The sequence below is a fragment of the Ahaetulla prasina genome, chromosome 1 (genome assembly GCF_028640845.1).
Source record: "Ahaetulla prasina isolate Xishuangbanna chromosome 1, ASM2864084v1, whole genome shotgun sequence".
Classification (NCBI taxonomy): domain Eukaryota; kingdom Metazoa; phylum Chordata; class Lepidosauria; order Squamata; family Colubridae; genus Ahaetulla; species Ahaetulla prasina.
In genome coordinates, this window is record NC_080539.1 from 364,390,002 (window position 1) to 364,411,156 (window position 21,155).

The 21,155-nt window shown below is 37.1% G+C and overlaps 1 protein-coding gene across 1 annotated transcript in view; it reads right to left on the reverse strand.

Annotated features, from left to right (window-relative positions):
- Positions 1-21,155, reverse strand: part of LOC131188105 (mucin-16-like) — a 38,655-nt gene that overhangs the window by 5,876 nt on the left and 11,624 nt on the right. Inside the window, exons 10-34 of the mRNA XM_058163112.1 lie at positions 20,804-20,946; positions 20,486-20,553; positions 19,499-19,671; positions 18,931-18,957; positions 18,077-18,219; positions 17,113-17,180; positions 15,972-16,141; positions 15,238-15,264; positions 14,484-14,626; positions 14,167-14,234; positions 13,175-13,347; positions 11,733-11,759; positions 10,892-11,034; positions 10,707-10,774; positions 9,695-9,867; positions 9,103-9,129; positions 8,283-8,425; positions 8,098-8,165; positions 6,668-6,840; positions 5,725-5,751; positions 4,888-5,030; positions 4,707-4,774; positions 4,101-4,273; positions 1,820-1,959; positions 679-746 (exon numbers count right to left, since the gene is read on the reverse strand). Coding sequence (XP_058019095.1) covers positions 679-746; positions 1,820-1,959; positions 4,101-4,273; positions 4,707-4,774; positions 4,888-5,030; positions 5,725-5,751; positions 6,668-6,840; positions 8,098-8,165; positions 8,283-8,425; positions 9,103-9,129; positions 9,695-9,867; positions 10,707-10,774; positions 10,892-11,034; positions 11,733-11,759; positions 13,175-13,347; positions 14,167-14,234; positions 14,484-14,626; positions 15,238-15,264; positions 15,972-16,141; positions 17,113-17,180; positions 18,077-18,219; positions 18,931-18,957; positions 19,499-19,671; positions 20,486-20,553; positions 20,804-20,946 — 2,644 coding nt within the window. The remainder of the gene's footprint in view (positions 1-678; positions 747-1,819; positions 1,960-4,100; positions 4,274-4,706; positions 4,775-4,887; positions 5,031-5,724; positions 5,752-6,667; positions 6,841-8,097; positions 8,166-8,282; positions 8,426-9,102; positions 9,130-9,694; positions 9,868-10,706; positions 10,775-10,891; positions 11,035-11,732; positions 11,760-13,174; positions 13,348-14,166; positions 14,235-14,483; positions 14,627-15,237; positions 15,265-15,971; positions 16,142-17,112; positions 17,181-18,076; positions 18,220-18,930; positions 18,958-19,498; positions 19,672-20,485; positions 20,554-20,803; positions 20,947-21,155) is intronic.

The following is a 21,155-nucleotide window of genomic DNA, read 5'->3' on the forward strand; positions in this document are numbered from 1 at the left end:
AAATTGTGAGGTTGCTATTCTGATGTCTACCCTGCAGCATCTGCTCTACTTTACATGGAAAGGTGGGTAAGGAAGGGAAAGAGGACTCTAGTTCCTTTACAGATATGCTGGTTTGGAATTCTGGAAGTTAAAAGTCCAAAGTGCTTGGAGAATGTGAATTGGGAAATACTGTGTTTTCTTATTTTTATTTTATTACTTGTAGGTTAATGCAGCATTGATTAATAGTTTGCTGTAAAAACAATCCCTCACCTAGAGCAGGAGTCTCCAACCTTGGCAACTTTAAAACTTGTGGACTTCAACTCCCAGAATTCCTCAGCCAGCAAAGCTGGCTGAAGAATTTTGGGAGTTGAAGTCTACAAGTCTTAAAGTTGCCAAGGTTGGAGACCCCTACCTAGAGAATACTCTCTCAGTTAAAAGTTTTATGTAGCCAGATTTAAGTGGTATCTTCAAGTGCTTGGTACTGAGGACAGATAAGATCCAAATAATGAGTGTATAGGCATAATTTAAATATTTTATGAAACCATAATTTATTTAAATATAGTTTCTTGAGTAAGCCGCATCTGGCTGAATTCAAGTACCATAATAAGCTATAACAATTCACTTGGTTTTGATTAATTGTTTATAAACTCAATGATGTCATCAAGATCTTGCTCAGAGCCACTTTTGGTAAATACTGACCTTAATTTAGTTACAGCACAAATTTTGAATCCATCGCTGATGGAACTCTGGTGGAAGAGTTGATTCAACTGGAATCAAATCAAATTAAATCCTATTAAGCTTAAATCTACACTTTTAAATCTCTTATTGTTTGGTGCACAATAAGTCACCTACACTATTGAGTTGTGAAAGAAGTGAGTACCCAAAACAGATCTGAGAACAAACTGTTCCAGAAGAACTAAACTACACTTGCAGTTTAATCACTAAATGTTGTATCTTACGATTTATGATTAATCTATTTTTATGATGACTATGATCATGATTTATCAGTTACAGCTTTTATGTACAATGAGACCTTATGCACCGAAGACAAATTTCTTGTGTATTCAATCACACTTGGCCAATAAAGAATTCTATTCTATTCCTATTCCTATTCCTATTCCTATTCCTATTCTATTCTATTCTATTCTATTCTATTCTATTCTATTCTATTCTATTCTATTCTATTCTATTCTATTCTATTCTATTCTATTCTATTCTACCTTGATTCATTGGATTCAGATACAAAATTTTCACTCTGATCTATCATTAAATGGAGTAAGATCTGTCCAACTGAGATCATCCCAAAGGTGCTTTCTTCAGGAGTCATTTCTTTCTGACTTTGTTTTTCTATGAAAATGTTTCGTTACTTATTCAAAAAAGAAAGAAAGTCCAGTTGCCTCTTGAAAAAAGCACCTTTGGGACATCCATGACCTGGATGTCTGAGAATTTCCATAGACATGTCTAATTGAGAGTTTGCCCATTAAATCAAGATTTAACTATTACATTGAGATTATTACTATCAGTACAAACCATCAATTTACATCAATGATGTCGTTAGACACATGAGACAGATTGATAAAGTGATATGTTTGAATTTAATGGACATTCAGATTTAATGGGCATTCTCTTCCGGAACTACTTTATTGTTATTATAAAGTTGTAGGTATTCCAGTTTGTGGAAGGAATGGATGCAAATTAGGAAAACTAATTCAAAAACTTCTTACAAAAAGAGGGAATTAGAGAATGTGTGACAGACGTGCAATGACATTATTTCATGGTAATTCCCTATCATGTTTCCATCTGGGTTTGCAATAGAGGACTTCTAAGTGAAAATCCTCACCTCGTTACTGATGGAACCCATCAATTGCTTATATTCTGGTGATAATGGATTTGTATTGGTCAGGTTGTTGTTGATAATTTTGAAACCAAGCTCATAGCTTACTAGATCTGGAGCTGAATCAGTTGTAGATGGTGAATATCCTAGAAGGAAACAAGAAGCGATCTGCTATTTTTTCTTTTTCTTTCTTTTCCCTCTTTACTATCAAGCAAAATTCCAAGCAGTCATCATCATGGCTGCTTCCTTGATTATAATTTTTATTAAGAATTTTGGCTAAAACAGTAAAATCTAGTACAAAGTAAATTTAATGGGAAAAAAGAATACAGAGAAGCAAAATGTGTTTGGAAAACAAAAAAAGAGAGAAAAGAAAAGTAAGAATATAATGAAGAAAGAGAAAATAAATGTATGAAGAAGTGATTTCCAACCTTCATAACAATATGTTTCAACAAATTTAGTGATTCTTCACCCCCTAATAAAGTTACTTTTTAATAAGAATTTTATTAAGAACCAAAAAACTAACACAAACTAATAAAGAGTAAAAAAGCAAAGAAAGAGAAAAGCAAGTGCGAAAAAGAAAAGTTTCCAATTTTCTTGGCAGCAAAATATAAGCACAATTACAAAATTGTCTCTTACTCTATATTACAAAAATGTACACTTTTTTATTATCAATTCTTTCTAATCAAAATCACAAATCATAAATGCATTTTTTCTGTTTAATGCAAAAAGTCTAGAAGGAATTTCCAGTCATCAGTAAACGTAGATATTGGGTTTTTCCTGATCAAAGAAATTAATTCAGCCATCTTCATTAGTTCCATCATCTTCACCATCTTCACTATTGTGGCTAGTGTCGAACTGTTCCACTTTTGAGCATATAATACATAAAACAAAGTTCCATGGCTTTTTTCTAGTTGCCTGTCCATTGGTCTCAAAAGAAAAGTCTCTGGTTTCAGTTTTAATCTTCACAATCTTCTTGACGTACAGTTTGTATTTGCATCCAGCCTTTTTAATTTTTTTTACATGTCCACCAAAACATGATTAAAGTGTCCCTTCATGTTGTTCCTTCACATTTCCAGCAAATATTCAAAGTGCCTTTATACAATCTAAACAGTTTCTCTGCTGACAGATATATCATTTACATCAAGTACATCATTTTATAAAAAATTTTCTTTGAGATTACAGCCTAATCTAAATTTCAGTCTTTTAGCCACATATTTTCCCATTGCTCCATCCATTTATATATTGTAGTCAATTTTAAAAAATTTTAGCCCATTTTATCATACACTCTTTCATGTGTTTTCTTCTGATGTTTCATCAGAAGTTTGTACATCTTGGCAGTAATATGTTCAGCATTAATACATAGTTATATTTCATACTCAGTCTCATATTGTTGAAAACCATAAAATCTTTTATCCACATTAACAAGAATATTTTGTTCTCAAATCTTCTCTTGATTTCATTTTACAATCGCCTTGTGAAAAATTTAGTACATCACAATAAATAAACCACTTATCATTTCTCTTCTATAAAATGCTTCTTGCACTGAGAGCCAAAAAGGTGTTTTCAGGCAGAATCTACATTTATATTTATTCCACATTCTAAGAATAGCCCATCTGACATGAGTTCTAGACTTAGCAACATCTTCTTTTATCTGCTCTCTTAATTTTATAAATCTTTCACCAATTCTTTCTTCAAAATCATATTTTTTTCCCATCTGATAAAATTTATCATTTGTTAAGAAAAGTTTGAAAGTACATACCATGCAATCATTTTTAATTGCTTGACACATTAGGCCAAGTCCATTCTAAACATGAAAGGATATTCGAAGATTATGACTATTTCTATAAAGTACAGCAAGCAATTTCAATGTTCTAACGAATTCTGTGTAAAATTTATGTGATGTGATAATCTTCTTTGGGTAGAAATTATTTGCTCTCTAATAGAATAACAATAGTTCAATATAAAGTGTCCATCTAACCCAATGTTTACTTGTAGAACTTCCTGGGGCATCACTACACAAAAGTAAATTTAGAACAGAGTTACCAGCTCTGGACTACAAAATTCCAAATGACTATGAGGTGTCAATTAGCACTGCTACCATCTAGTGTTCATCCAGATTTTAGTAACCCAAATCCAGTAGACAGGAAAAAAATTGTAGCCCACTAGCATCTCTTCTTGCTGTCATTGAGACACATCACCATTTAAGTTAGACAATGTTGGTCAGAACTAATTCAGTGCTGGACAGTCTCAAACGTTTTTAGTCACAAAGCAAAATTAGGCTTCTTACCATTAATTAAAAGGCTGTTTGGATCCAGGTTGTACCTCCCCATCTTGGTGAAATGGTTGGTCTCATTTATGAATTTCTGATATATATTGATTGGATCGAAAGGGGGGGCTGTAGCAGCTTTACGATAGCAGCATACACTGTCTACTCCAGTGTACTTCCTCTGATTTACAGATCTGAGAAAGAAAAGATCCAAATAAAAATATATTCACAACAGATGTACAGATCTTGGAACTACCTGGCAATCTGAAGTATAAAACAACTTCAATTTCAGCTCTATTGTATTTCAGCAACCCATATCCTTGATTCTTTTCTTGACACTGTTTTGTATCATTTTTTTCTTCCCGCCAGTTAGTTTGCCCCTGTTTATTTTCAAACTCATTTCAAACAAACATTGAAGCAAAGAAATTGTTGGGATGAAAATGAGGGACTGAATTTTTTAGAAATTAGAATGGGGATAATAGTGACACATTGAAAAATGGAACTGAAATAAACTATGAGTTCTCTCAAATGTGACAAGATGTTGTGAGGCATATATATTAGAATTTATTAATCCCCATAGTAAGACATTTACGGATCACTAAAAAATTTCCAACCCATATTGCTTACCTTAATGTTGATAAATAACAGTTGATTAAATCAGGACCAATGTCACTGCTTTTCAATATATCTCCTAACTAGGTATAAAGAAAAAAATTATGTAATTATTGGCAATAGTAAAACACTATTGCTGACTATATTATGAAAGTCCTATGTAGAAGAGCTATTGGGCTAAGTATAGTCTTCTTACCAAATTAGCGAAGAGTCGTTGTATTATGGTGAAAATCCTTGCTGTGGGATTAGCCATCTCTGGCCTATACATCAAATTGGTCGCAGTGAAGTTGACAGTAAAGCATTCAGTTGCCACTGGTGGTTTGGAGGTTGGAGAAAGAGCTAAAAGAGATACAGTGAATCTCAGATATGGAAATCAGGATTGATGGCATATAATCAATCATCAATCACTCTTTTGTATTTTGCACTTCCTGTCATGAACAGAGTGGTGCATAACAGAAGTTGAAGCATATGCTTTTAACTATTATTCTCAATCTGTTGTGGAGCCAGAAAAAGGCAAGAAGGAAGATCAGGGTCTGGAAACCAAATTGTCCAAAAGAAAGATTGATGGGTTAAGTCTGGAGAACAGAGGATTGAGCAGGACTATGACAGCACATTTCAAGAGTATAAAGAAGTACTTTGCAGAAGGGCATGTGGCCTGTAAAGTCCCAAGGTGCGAAAAAAATTCACAAGGCAGTTTCTTGTTCAGTGTTACATAACAGTTTCTAATGGTCAAAATCAGAGTTGGAATATCAGAAATCAGTATCCACTCTCGGTTTCAAGACCTCTACTGAACACACCACTTTGGAAAGTGACATGGTATACTAGTTGAAACCTTTTACTATCTGGAAAATTTTCTAATATTGAACCTGCTCCTACATCCTGTGGTTTCCACCCATCACCTGTGGCAAAAGCCTCTAGAGCATACTGCTTTACTTGCTCTGAAATCGGTATATTTGGGACAAGGTTTGACATTTTAGATTGTATACCACAGTTGGAGTCCATGGCTCATGAAACTTCTGTAAAGTGTACTTACTGGTCTGAGGTGGTGCTTCATGATAATCTGAAATGGAAAGAGAATTACAAAAATGGAAAGAGAGTCACAAAAGAAGGCACAAGAACACACTAAAATGGGAAGTCTTTCTAAAGCCCTCCACCATGAGAAAAATAAGATACAATACATTCCTCTTATACGTTTTCAATTATTCCATGTTAACAAATCTCAGATATTAGGGTTGCAAATAATCCTGAAGGTCCCCAAATAGTAGCACCCTTTAGTTTTAGTAGGTCACTGTGAACTAACTCTATCAAGTATCCACCTAGTGGTTTCTTGTAAGAAGGTCCTGGGACAGTGTTGGAGAAAAATCATCCAGAAGAACAGAGCCAGCAGGCCTGGACAGAAAAACTCCAAATGACTATGAGGTGTTAATAAACACTGATTCCATGTAGTGGTCATCTAGATTTTAGTAGCACAAATTTGGCATACCTGAAGAAAGTCTTGTAGCCCTCTGGCATCTCTCCATGGAGTCACAGAGAGGAACTATACCTTAACTTACATTGGTCAGAACCGATTCAGTTCTGGACAATCTCATAACTGCTTTATTTATTTTTTATTATTTATTTATTTAATTTTGTCATAACCATATACACGAGCAACACACAAAAAGATTATATAATATATAAACATATATATGAGGAGAAACAAGGAAGTATAAGCATATATATATATATAGGGAAAGAAACAATAGGACAGGAACGGTAGGCATGTTTGTGCTCTTATGCACGCCCCTTAAAGTTCTCTTAGGAAAGAGATGAGGTCAACAGTGGATAGGTTTTGGTTAAAGCTTTTGGGGTTATGAGAAGAGACCACAGAGTCTGGTAATGCATTCCAAGCACAGATAATTCTGTTACAGAAATCATATTTTCTGCAATCCAAATTGGAGCGGTTTCTTTAATCAAGAAATCCATCTTCATCTTACCATTAACAAAAAGGCTGTCTGGGTCCATGTTGTACCTCTCCATCTTGGTGAAACCGTTGGTCTCATTTATGAATTTGTGATATATGTTCACTCGATCAAAAGGGGGAGCAGTAGCGGTTTTACGGTAACAGCAGACACTGTCTACACCGGTGTTCTTGCCCTGATTCACAGGTCTGAGAATGAAAGAACAGAACTAGAAATATGCAGATAGAAGCTGTAGAGGACTTAGGATGATTTCAAATAGGGAATGTTACACTTGGATCCACCTTGCAGGCCAAAAACTAAAAAGTGAGATCTTCCAGTTTAGTATTAATACAGGTCTGCTGACTTACTACAATCTTGACCATTTTGTTGACACTGATTTCTTCTATGAGAGTGTCACCTCACATTTTTCTTCCCCCTGGTTCGGCTATTCACAATTCCCTCTAGGTATTTCCTAGCTGATTTCATTGTTGAATGGCTCCCTACATTAGAGGGACACAGTTCTATGAATCTCTTTTTGGAGATTTTCAGTCAGTACCTGTACTTCCCCAAATATAAGACCCTGTCTTATATTTTTTTGTCATCAATAAAGGCACTAGGTCTTATTTTCAGGGGGTATAATTACTGACTCACCTCGTGGTGGGGGCACCGACAGCCCTGCCTAGCAGGAGCCTGCTGCAGGCCCACTTCTGCAGCCGCTTGCCACTGCTCGCACACAGTCTCTGTTTTGCTCTGTTATTGGCTTTAGTGGGCTTTCCGGAAGGCCTGTAATGGTGAAACGAGGCCAAGGAGGCGCCACACGTGTCAATCTGGAGCCCATTTCCTGGCTGCAGAGGAATTTCCGAAAGCCTCTGACAGCAGAAGGGAGGCTGGGGGTGACATGTGCGAGCGGTGGCAAGTGGCCACAGAAGTGTGCCTGCACGGGAAGGCAGGTGTCGGGGTATGTGAGGCCTGGTAAGTAGGTCAGCACCACCCCCATTCCCACCCTAGCTTAATTTTACCCTTTGGCCTCGCCCCACCTCCTGCACCCTGGAGTGGGATGTGGGGGGGCTTAATTGGGGCTTATTTTGGCGGTAGGGCTTATTTTGGGTGCATTTGTAAAAATCACGCTAGGACTTACTTTAAGGGTAGGTCATACTTTTGGGGAAACATGGTATATTTAATCTGGTATTTCATTTTAACTTCCACTTCAAACCTGATTTTTGGAAGAAGTGGAGGAAGCTAACCATAGTGGCTCTAGCTAGGAACTGAATTTTGAAGCAAAGAAATGGTCTAGGATGAAAATGTGGAAGGGTGTCTTTTACAGATTTTTATATCAATGTGATATGTTACAGACTGGAACTGAAATAAACTATGGGTTTGCTCAAATATGACTAAATGTTGCGATTTCATCCCTATATCAGGGCATTTAGGTATCATAGAAAAAATCTCCATCCCATATTACTTACCTTAATGTTGATAAACTACAGTTGATCAAATCAGGACCAATCTTGCTGGCCTTCAATATCTGTCCCAGCTAGGTTTAAAGGAAAAACTAGGTATTAATTGCTGGTAGTAAAATACTATTGCTGACTATTTTATGAAAATCTTATGTGGAAGAGCAACTGGGGTAAGTATGCATTTGTCTCCTCACCAATTTACTGAAGACTCCTTGTGTTGAGCTGAAGAGCTTTGATTTGGGATTACTCATCTGTGGCCTATAGATCAAATTCTTTGTAGTGAAGTTGAGTGTGAAGCATTCAGTTGCCACTGGAGGTTTGGAAGTGGGAGAAACAGCTGGAAGAAAAATAATGGATCTCACATAGGGAAACCAGAACTGATAGTATATAATCTATCCATCAACCACTGTTTTGTATCTTGCAGTTCCAGTCATGAACACTGGGTTCAGTGGTGCATTACAGAAGTTTAAGAACAAGCATATGCTTTTCACAGTTTGAAATTAAGTGTTATTCTTGATCTGTTGTGGGTCCAGAAAAGGGCAGGAAGGACGAGTAGGGGCTGGAAGCAAAGTTGTGCAATAGAAAATTGTTGGGTTAATCCTGGAGAACAGAGAACAGAACAGAGGAATTTACAGAACAGGCATGGTCTATTCTGTAAATTCCCAAGATGCACAATAAATTCACAAGCCAGATTCTTGTTCAGTGTTATAGAACAATTCCTAACAGTTATAGTTAAAGTTGGAATATCAGAAATCAGTATCCACACTCTTTTTGAAAATCTCTATTGAATACACACTTTGGGAATTGACAAGATGCACTGGTTGACATCTTTTACTGTCTGGCAAATGATCCTACAACCCTGTGGTTTCCACGCATCAACTGTGGCAAAAGCCTCTAGGGCATACTGGTATACTTGCTCTGCAATTGGTATATTTGGAACAAGGTTGGACATTTTAGATTGTGTGCCACAGATGGAATCTATGGCTCAAGAAATTTCTGTAAAAGTGTACTTACTGGTCTGAGGTGGTGCTTCATGATAATCTGAAATGGAAAGAGAATTGCAAAAATGGAAAGAGAGTCACAAAATAAGGCACAAGAACACACTGATATAGGAATTTGCTCTCAAGTTCTGCATCATGAGAAAAATAAGGTACAATAAATTTACCCTACACAGTTCCAACTACTCCATGTCAACAAATCTCACATAATAGGCTTGGGAATTATCCTGAAGGTCCCTAAATAGCCGTAGTCTTCTGTTTAAGTAGGCCACTGTGAACTAACTACACATAAAAGTGTCCACCTAATCCAATGATTGGTTGTAGAATGTCCTAGGACATACTCAGAAAAAAGTCATCCAGAAGAACTGAGCCAGCATGTCTGGAGTGCAAAACTTCAGATGACCATGAGGTGTTAAGGAATACTGTTGCCATCTAGTAGTCATCTAGATTTTGAACCCTGAAGCTGGTAGACCTAAAGAAAGTCTTAAGCACACTGGCATCTCTCCAAGGTGTCACAGAGAGGAACTTAAGTTACATAACATTAGATTCAATTCAGTTCTAGGCCAACCTCATAACCTCTTTAGTCATGAAAGCCATCTTCTTCTTACCATTAACAAAAAGGCTGTTTGGGTCCAAGTCGTACCTCTCCATCTTGGTAAAACCATGGGTCTCATTTCTGAATTTATGATATATATTCACTTGATTAAAAGAGGGAGCAGTAGCAGTTTTACTGTAGCAGCAGACACTGTCTACTCCGGTGTTTTTGCCCTGATTCACAGATCTGAGAATGAAAACACACAATATAATAAACTTAAAATATATTCAGAGAAGCTATAGAGGAGAGTGGCTAGAATGCAGTACTGCAAGCTACTTCTGTTAACTGCCGGCTGACTGCAATTTGACAGTTCGAATCTCACCAGGCTCAAGGTTAACTCAGCCTTCCATCCTTCCGAGGTGGGTAAAATGAGGACCCAAATTGTTGGGGACAATAAGCTGACTCTGTAAACCACTTAGGGAGGACTGTAAAGCACTGTGAAGCGGTATATAAGTCTAAGTGGTATTGCTTTCACAGAGCTAAATTCACACTTGGATCTGCCAGGAAGATTGAAATGTAAAAGGAGACGTCAGCCAGATCAGACTTAATACAGATCTGCTGAATTATTGCAACCTTGACCATTTTGTTGACACTGGTTTTGTTCCATGAGTAGGCCACCTCACATTTTTCCTCCCCCTGGTTTAACTATTCAGGATCCCCTCTGGGTATTTCCTAGCTGATTTCATTCTTGAATGGCTCCCTACATTACAGGGGCACAGTTCTATCACCCTCTTTTTGGAGTTTTTCAATCAGTATTTTTAATCTGGTTTTATTAAATTTTAAATTCCACGGAGGAAGCTAACCAGGGCATCTTCAATACAGTGATGGGAACTGAATATTGAAGCAAAGAAATGGTTTGCGATAAAAATGCAGGAAGGAGTCTTTTAGAGATTTCTATATCAATGTGATATGTTACAGACTGGAACTATGGGTTCTTTCAATTATGAGTCCATTTTAGAATCATTTCATTCCCATAATAGGACATTTATGTATCATGAAATTTTTTTCCATCTCTTATTACTTACCTTAACATCGATAAACTACAGTTGATCAAATCAGGACCAATCTTGCTGGTCTTCAATATCTGTCCCAGCTAGGTTTAAAGGAAAAACTAGGTATTTATTGCTGGTAGTAAAATACTATTGCTGACTATTTTATGAAAATCTTATGTGGAAGAGCAACTGGGGTAAGTATGCATTTGTCTCCTCACCAATTTACTGAAGACTCCTTGTGTTGAGCTGAAGAGCTTTGATTTGGGATTACTCATCTGTGGCCTATAGATCAAATTCTTTGTAGTGAAGTTGAGTGTGAAACATTCAGTTGCCACTGGAGGTTTGGAAGTGGGAGAAACAGCTGGAAGAGAAATAATGGATCTCACCTAGGGAAACCAGAACTGATAGTATATAATCTATCCATCAACCACTGTTTTGTATCTTGCAGTTCCAGTCATGAACACTTGCTTCAGTGGTACATTACAGAAGTTTAAGAACAAGCATATGCTTTTCACAGTTTGAAATTAAGTGTTATTCTTGATCTGTTGTGGATCCAGAAAAGGGCAAGAAGGACGAGAAGGGGCAGAAAACCAAGTGGTGCAATAGAAAATTGATGGATTAAGCCTGGAAAACAGAGGCCTGAGCAGGATTATGGTAGAATATTTCAAGAATGTAAAGAAAAGGACATAGCCTGTTCTTTAAATTCCCAAGATGCACAATAAATTCACAAGCCACATTATTGTTCAGTGTTACAGAAAAAATCCTATTTGTCATAATCAGAGATGGAATATCAGAAATCAGTGTCCACTCTTTGTTTGAAGATCTCCAATAAACACACCATTTTGGGAAGTGACATGGTGCACTAGTTGACAACTTTTACAGTCTGAAAAATCTTCTAATATTCAACCTGCTCCTAGAACCCTGTGTTTTCCACCCATGGCTCTTGGCAAAAGCCTCTAGGGCATACAATTAGTACATGTGGGACAAGATTGCACATTTTAGATTGTGTTCCACACTTGAAGTCCGTGGCTCAAGAAACTTCTGTAAAGGTGTACTTACTGGTCTGAGGTGATTCTTCATGATAATCTGAAATGGAAAGAGAGTTGCAAAAATGGAAAGGGAGTCACAAAATAAGTCACAAGAGCGTACTGATATGGGAAGTTGCTCTCAAGCTCTCCACCATGAGAAAGATATGATAAATTCCTCCTACACACCTCCAACTACTCTATCTCAACAAATCTCAGATAGTAGGGTTGCAAATTATCCTGAAGGTCCCCAAATTGCAGTCTTTAGTTTAAAGAACTTCCCCCCGGTTTGCACCAATTACCTGACTTTCGGACCTTTCGCCGTGAACTGAAAACGTATCTGTTTATCCAAGCGGGACTGGCTTGATTTTTAAATTTTTTGATTTTGATTTTTAAATTTTTAAATTTTTGAATTTTTAATAATTTTAATGGGGGTATTTTAGTATGGGTCAATTCGACGGTTTTAATTCTCGGCCATTTATAGAATATGTATTTTAACTGTTGTTTTAATTTTAATTGTTTTAATTTTGTATATTGAATTGTTTTAATAATGATTTAATAAACCGGATAGGGGCCGGTTTAGCTCACGCTGGTAAAAGCCTGTTATTAAGAACACAATAGCCTGCAATTACTGCAGGTTCGAGCCCGGCCCAAGGTTGACTCAGCCTTCCATCCTTTATAAGGTAGGTAAAATGAGGACCCAGATTGTTGGGGGGGCAATAAGTTGACTTTGTAAAAATATACAAATAGAATGAGACTATTGCCTTATACACTGTAAGCCGCCCTGAGTCTTCGGAGAAGGGCGGGGTATAAATGTAAACAAAAAAAAAAAAAATTGCTTCTAAGAAGGTCCTGGAAAAATAATCCAGAACAACAGAGCCAGTACTCTGGACAGAAAACTCCAAATGACCATGAGGAATCAATAAACACTGCTGCCCTGCTATGATCATTTAGATTTTTGTATCCCAAATTTGGTAGAGTAAATGAAGTCTTGTAGCTCTCTGGTATCTTTCCATGGTGACACAGACAGCAAATCACTTAAGTTACATTGGTCAGAACCGATTCAGTGTTGGCTAAACTTATAAATTTATAACCTGAGTCGCCATGTGCAAATAGGCAGCAATATTAATTAAATATTAATTAAATTAATTAAATTTAATTAATTAATTAATAATTACATTTTAATTGGCCTAATTAAATTTTAATCTGGGGTTATTTATATTTTTAGGGTTTTTTAAACTATTTTAAATGTTTTAGATTTTTTAAATTTTTGGCCATTTTGTAATATGTTTGTTTTAGTCTTGTTTTAATTTATATATTGCGCTTTTTATTTGGCTGTACAACGCCCTGAGTCCTTCGGGAGAAGGGTGGTATAAAAATCGAATAAATAAATAAATAAATAAATAAAATATAAATTTCCTAAATAAATAAATGAATAAATAACCTCTTTAGTCATGAAAGCCATCTTCTTCTTACCATTAACAAAAAGGCTGTTTGGGTCCAAGTTGTACCTCTCCATCTTAGTGAAACCATTGGTCTCATTTATGAATTTGTGATATATGTTCGCTCGATCAAAAGCAGCAGCTGCAGCTGTTTTACGGTAGCAGCAGACACTGTCTACGCCGGTGTTCTTGCCCTGATTCACAGGTCTGAGAATGAAAGGACAGAACTAGAAATATGCACATAGAAGCTGTAGAGGACTTAGGATGGTTTCAAATAGGTAGTGTTACACTTGGATCCACCTTGCAGGCCTAAAAGTAAAAGGTTAGGGCTTCCAATTCAGATTTGGTACAGGTCTGCTGTATTACTGCAACCTTTATGATTTTGTTGACACTGGTTTGTTCCATGAGTGTGCCACCTCACATTTTTCTTCCCCCTGGTTTAACTATTCATGATCCCCTCTGAATATTTCCTAGCTGATTTCATTCTTGAATGGCTTGTTATATTAGCAGTCCCACACCCTCTTTTTGGAGTTTTTCAGACAGTATTTTTTATCTGGTGTTTCATTTGAATTCCACTTCAAACCTGATTGTGGGAAGGAGTGGAGGAAGCTAACCATGGAGCCTCTAGTGAAGTGATAGGAAGTGAATATTGAAGCAGGGAAGTGGTTTGGGATGAAAAGGAGTCCTTTAGAGATTTGTATATCAATGTGATACGTTACAGACTGAAACTGAAACACACTAGGGGTTCTCTAAAACAGGGCTTGATCCTTGTCCATGCCACACCAGAAACCAGGCTGTGCAACCAAGCAAAGCCCCATCCGTGGGATGCAGATAGCATACCAATCCATGCCCCATCCAATCCATGGAAAACCTCTCTCCACAGAACTGGTCCCTGGTGCCCAAAAAGTTGGGGACCACTGCTCTAAAATATGACTAGATGTTGCGAGACGTCCGTATCAGAATCCTTTCACCCCCGTAATAGGGCATTTAGGTATAAAAAAAAAATCTCCATTCCATATTACCTACCTTAAAGTTGATAAACTACAGTTGATAAAATCAGGACCAATCTTGCTTGTCTTCAATATCTGTCCCAGCTAGATGTAAAGGAAAAAATAATTATTGCTGGTGGTAAAACACAATTGCTGATTATTTTATGAAAATCTTATGTGGAAGATCTACTGCGGTAAGTATGCATTTGTCTCCTCACCAATTTACATAAGAGACCTTGCCTTGGTTTAATGAAAAAAATGTGTATTTATTGACAATAGTAAAATATTAATGCTCAGGTATTATGAAAGTCCTAAGTTAAGAGCTATTGGACTAAGTATGCATTATATTCTTACCAAATTAACAAACAATCGTTGTGTTGTGCTGAAAATCCTTGATGTGGGATTAGCCATCTCTGGCCTATAGATCAAATTGGTTGCAGTGAAGTTGACCATAAAGCATTCAGTTGCCACTAGTGGTTTGGAGGTGGGAGAAAGAGCTAGAAGAGATACAGTGAATCTCAGATATGGAAACCAGAGTTGAGAGCATATAATCAATCCATCAATCATTATTTTGTATTTTGCAATTTCTAATCTGCTGTGGATCCAGAAAAGGGCAAAACGCACGAGCTGGGACTGAAAACCAAGTTGGGCAAAAGAAAGATTGATGGGTTAAGCCTTGAGAACAGACGACTGCACAGGATTATGGTAGCACTATTCAAGAATATAAAGGAGTACTTTGCAGAAGGGCATGGCCTGTAAAGTCCCAAGATGCAGAATAAATTCACAGGTAGATTCTTGTTCAGTGTTACAGAACAGTTTCTAATGGTCAGAATCAGAGTTGGAATATCAGAAATCAGTATCCACTCTCGGTTTCAAGATCTCTACTGAACACATAGGGATTGTCTGGGATTGACATAGTATACTCGTTAACACCTTTTATTATCTGGAAAATCTTCTAATATTCAACCTGCTCCTTTATCCCTGTGGCAGAGACCTCTAGTTCTCTACTTACTCTGCAATCGGTATATTTGGGACAAGGTTGGACATTTTAGATTGGGTACCACAGTTGGAGTCCATGGCACAAGAAACTTCAGTAATGTGTACTTACTGGTCTGAGGTGGTGCTTCATGATAATCTGAAATGGAAAGAGAATTACAAAAATGGAAAGAGAGTCACAAAAGGAGGCACAAAAGCGCACTAAAATGGAAAGTCTCTCTCAACCTCTCCACCATGAGAAAATAAGATACGATAAATTCCTTCTAAACAGTTCCAATAATTCCATATCAACAAATCTCAGATATCAGGGTTTCAAATTATCCCAAAGATCCCCAAACAGCAGCAATTTTTAGTTTAAACAGGCCACTGTGATTAAGTGTTCACCAGTGGTAGGATTCAAGTAATTTAACAACTGGTTCTCTGCCTTAATGATTTCTTCCAACAGCCAGTTTACCAAACTGCTCAGAAAATTAACAACCGGTTCTCCCGAAGTGGTGCGAACTGGCTGAATCCCATCACTGGTGTTCACTTAATCCAATGATTACTGGTAAGAAGGTTCTGGGACAGCATCAGAAAAAAATCATCCAGAAGAACAGAGACAGCATATCTGCACTTCAAAATTCTAAATGACTATGAGGTGTTTGTAAACACTGCTGCCATCTTGAATTAATCTAGATTTATGTAGCCTGAATTTCGTAGAATTCAAGAAAGTCTTGTAGCCCTCTGGCATCTCTCCAATGTGTTGCAGAGATAAACTATCATTTCAGTTACATAATGTTGGTCAGAGCCAATTCAGTTCCAGCCAACTCATAACCTCTTTAGTCATGAAATCCATCTTCATCTTACCATTAACAAAAAGGCTGTTTGGGTTCAGGTTGTAATTCCTCATCTTGGTGAAACCATTGGTCTCATTTATGAATTTATGATATGTGTTCACTCGATCAAAAAGGAGTGTTGTAGTTTTACGGTAGCAGCAGACACTGTCTACTCCGGTGTTCTTGCCCTGATTCACAGGTCTGAGAATGCAAACACACAACAAGATATATTCAGAGAAGCTGTAGAAAACTCCACAGAGGTAAGGTCACACTTGGGTCTACCTGGTAGGCCAAAAAGTAAAAGGTGAGGGCTTCCAATTCAGACTCAATACAGCTCTGCTGTATTATTGCAATCTTGACCATTTTGTTGACACTGGTTTGTTCCATAGACATGCCGCCTCACAATTTCTTCCCCCTGGTTTAACTATTCAGGATCTCCTCTGGGTATTTCCTAGCTGATGAATAGCTCCCTGCATTACAGGGACACAGTTCTTTCACCCTCTTTTTGGAGTTTTCAGTCAGTATTTTTAATCTGCTGTTATTAAATTGTAAATTCCACTTCAAACCTTATTTTGGAACCCCGAATATATTTGAATATATTAGGATAAAAATTGAAATAATTAAGAAAAAGAATGAAAGAGAATGAACACTAATAAAGATGGAGAAATTAGAATTTGAGGGCAAAAGACGATGTGACTTAATGAAATAAGCAAGGAAATATTAGGAAATGAATAAATATTATGAAAAAAGAATATTTTGGCAAAAACTGTAACTAAGTAAAATATATTTGAATATATTGAATTGTATAAGATATGATATGGCCAATACCCTGTTCATAAATCATGTTTGTGTGTGGCGGGGGGAACTAAAAAATCAATAAAAACTTGTTCTATAAAACCTAATTTTGGGAAGGCATGGAGGAAGCTAACCAGGGCCCTTCCAGTACAGTGATAGGAACTGAATATTGAAGCAAAGAAATGATTTGGGATAAAAATGCAGGAAGGAGTCTTTTAGGGATTTCTATATCAATGTGATATATTACAGACTGGAGCTGAAACTATGAGTTCTCTCAAATATGGCTAGATGTTGCGAGGAGTTCATATCAGAATCCTTTCACCCCCATAACAGGGCATTTAGGTATCACGAAAAAATCTCCATTCCATATTACCTACCTTAAAGTTGATAAACTACAGTTGATCAAATCAGGACCAATCTTGCTGGTCTTCAATATCTGTCCCAGCTAGGTGTAAAGGAAAAATGGTTTACTGCTTGTGGTAAAACACGATTGCTGATTATTTTATGAAAGTCTTATGTCGAAAACCTATTGGGGTAAGTATGCATTTGCCTCCTCACCAATTTACATAAGATACTTTTATTTATTTATTTTTATTTATTTATTTATTTTGTCACAACAATATATGTAGGTATCATACAAAAAGATTATATAGCATATAAACACATATATGAGTAAATATTAGGAGGTATAAGCATATATATATATAGGAAGAAGAAAAGAAAAACAATAGGACAGGAACGGTAGGCACGTTTGTGCGCTTATGCACGCCCCTTATGGTCCTCTTAGGAATGGGGTGAGGTCAATAGTAGAAAGTTTTTGGTTAAAGCTTTTAGGATTATGGGAAGAGACCACAGAGTCAGGTAAAGTATTCCAAGCACTGATGATTCTGTTACAGAAGTCATATTTTCTGCAATCTAGATTAAAGCGGTTGACATTTAGTTTAAATCTATTAGTTGCTCTAGTATTATTGCAATTAAAGCTGAAGTAGTCTTTAACAGGAAGGACATTACAATAGATGATTCTGTGAGTTAAACTTAGGTCTTGTTGGAGGCGACATTAAACCATTATTGGTTCAATGAAAAAAATTGTGTATTTATTGTCAATAGTAAAATACTATTGCTGACTATATTATGAAAGTCCTAAGTTAACAGCTATTGGACTAAGTATGCATAAACGACAGATGATCAAATCAGGACCAATGTCACTGTTTTTCAATATATCTCCTGACTAGGTATAAAGAAAAAAAACTATGTAATTATTGCAATAGTAAAACACTATTGCTGACTATATTATGAAAGTCCTATGTAGAAGAGCTATTGGGCTAAGTATAGTCTTCTTACCAAATTAGCGAAGAGTCGTTGTGTTATGATGAAAATCCTTGATGTGGGATTAGCCATCTCTGGCCTATAGATCAAATTGGTCGCAGTGAAGTTGACCGTAAAGCATTCAGTTGCCACTGGAGGTTTGGAGGTTGGAGAAAGAGCTAGAAGAGATACAGTGAATCTCAGATATGGAAACCAGAGTTGATGTCATATAATCAATTCATCAATCACTATTTGGTATTTTGCAGTTCCTGTGATGAACACAGGGGTTCAGTGGTGCATTACAGAAGTTTAAGAACAAGCAGATGCTTTTCACAGTTTGAAAGTAACTGTTATTCTCTATCTGCTGTGGATCCAGAAAAGGACAAAACACACGAGCTGGGACTGAAAACCAAGTTGGGCAAAAGAAAGATTAAGCCTTGAGAACAGACGACTGCACAAGATTATGGTAGCACTATTCAAGAATATAAGGGAGTACTTTGCAGAAGGGCATGGCCTCTAAAGTCCCAAGATGTGGAATAAATTCACAAGGTAGATTCTTGTTTAGTGTTACAGAACAGTTTCTAATGGTCAGAATCAGAGTTGGAATATCAGAAATCAATATCCACTCTCAGTTTCAAGATTTCTACTGAACACATCGGGATTGTCTGGGATTGACATAGTATACTCGTTAACACCTTTTACTATCTGGAAAATCTTCTAATATTCAACCTGCTCCTATATCCCTGTAGTTTCCACCCATCACTTGTGGCAGAGACCTCTAGTTCTCTACTTGCTCTGCAATCGGTATATTTGGGACAAGGCTGGACATTTTAGATTGGGTACCACAGTTGGAGTCCATGGCACAAGAAACTTCTGTGAAGTGTACTTACTGGTCTGAGGTGGTGCTTCATGATAATCTGAAATGGAAAGAGAATTACAAAAATGGAAAGAGAGTCACAAAAGAACGGCCAAGACCACTCTCTCAAGCTCTCCCCCAAGAGAAGAATAAGATACAATAAATCCCTCCTACACCCTTCCAATTATTCCATTTCAACAAATCTCAAGAGAGTAGGGTTACAAATTATTGCCAATAGCGGCAGTCTTTAGTTCAAATAGGCCACTGTGACTAACTTTATATAAAGTATCCACCTATCCCAATGATTGCTTATTAGAAGGTTCTGGAACAATGTCAGAAAAAAAGCATTCGGTAGTACAGAGCCACCACGTGATGGCCCCAAATGACCATGAGGTGTTCATAAACACTGCTGCCATCTTGTGATCCTCTAGATTTTAGTAGCCTGAATTTGGTAGAGCTAAAGAAAGTCTTGTAGCCCTCTGGTATCTCTCCAAGGTGTCACAGAGAGAAACTATCATTTCAGTTACATAACATGGGTCAGAACCGATTCAGTTCCAGCCAACACATAACCTCTTTAGTCGTGAAATCCATCTTCTTCTTACCATTAACAAAAAGGCTGTTTGGATCCAGATTGTAATTCTTCATCTCGGTGAAACCGTTGGTCTCATTTAGGAATTTGTGATATGTGTTCACTCGATCAAACGGAAGAGTTGTAGTGGTTTTACGGTAGCAGCAGACACTGTCTACTCCGGTGTTCTTGCCCTGATTCACAGGTCTGAGAATGCAAACACACAACTTAAGATATATTCAGAGAAACTGTAGAAAATTTCATAGAGGTAAGGTTGCACTTGGGTTTACCTGGCAGGTCAAAAGGTAAAAGGTGAGGGCTTCCAATTCAGATTTAATACAGCTCTGCTGTATTACTGCAACCTTGACCATTTTGTTGACACTGGTTTGTTCCATGAGTGTGCCACCTCACATTTTTCTTCCCCCTGGTTTAACTATTCACGATCCCCTCTGAGCATTTCCTAGCTGATTTCATTCTTGAATATCTTCCTACATTAGCAGTTCTACCACCCCCTTTTTGGAGTTTTACAGATAGTATTTTTAATCTGATGTTTCATTTGAATTCCACTTAAAACTTGATTGTGGGAAGGAGTGGAGGACGCTAACCATGAAGCCTCTAGTGAAGTGATAGGAAGTGAATATTAAAGCAGGGAAATGGTTTGGGATGAAAAGGAGTCCTTTAAAGATTTGTATATCAATGTGATATGTTACAGACTGAAACTGAAACACACTAGGGGTTCTCTAAAATGGGTCTCCGATCCCTATCCATGCCAACGCCAGAAACCAGGCTGTGCAAACAAGCAAAGCCACATCCGTGGGATGCAGATAGGATACGAAACCATGTCCCATCCAATCCATGGAAAACCCCTCTCCACAGAACTGGTCCCTGGCGCCCAAAAGGTTGGGGACCACTGCTCTAAAATATGACTAGATGTTGCGAGATCATCCATATCAGAATTCTTTCGCGCCCATAATTTTTTGACTAGGTATCACAAAAAAAGTCTCCATTCCATATTACCTACCTTAAGGTTGATAAACTACAGTTGATCAAATCAGGACCAATCTTGCTGGTCTTCAATATCTGTCCCAGCTAGGTGTAAAGGAAAAAATAATTATTGCTGGTGGTAAAACACGATTGCTGATTATTTTATGAAAATCTTATGTGAAAGACCTTCTGCGGTAAGTATGCATTTGTCTGCTCACCAATTTACATAAGAGACTTTGTCTTGGTTTAATGAAAAAACTGTGTATTTATTTTCAATAGTAAAAGACTATTGCTGACTATATTATGAAAGTCCTAAGTTAAGAGATATTGGACAAAATATGCATTACATTCTCACCAAATTAACGAATAATTGTTGTGTTGTGCTGAAAATCCTTGATGTGGGATTAGCCATTTCTGACCTATAGATCAAATTGGTCGCAGTGAAGTTGACTGTAAAGCATTCGGTTGCCACTGGTGGTTTGGAGGTGGGAGAAAGAGCTAAAAGAGATACAGTGAATCTCAGATATGGAAACCAGAGTTGATGTCATATAATCAATTCATCAATCACTATTTGGTATTTTGCGGTTCCTGTGATGAACACAGGGGTTCAGTGGTGCATTACAGAAGTTTAAGAACAAGCAGATGCTTTTCACAGTTTGAAAGTAACTGTTATTCTCTATCTGCTGTGGATCCAGAAAAGGACAAAA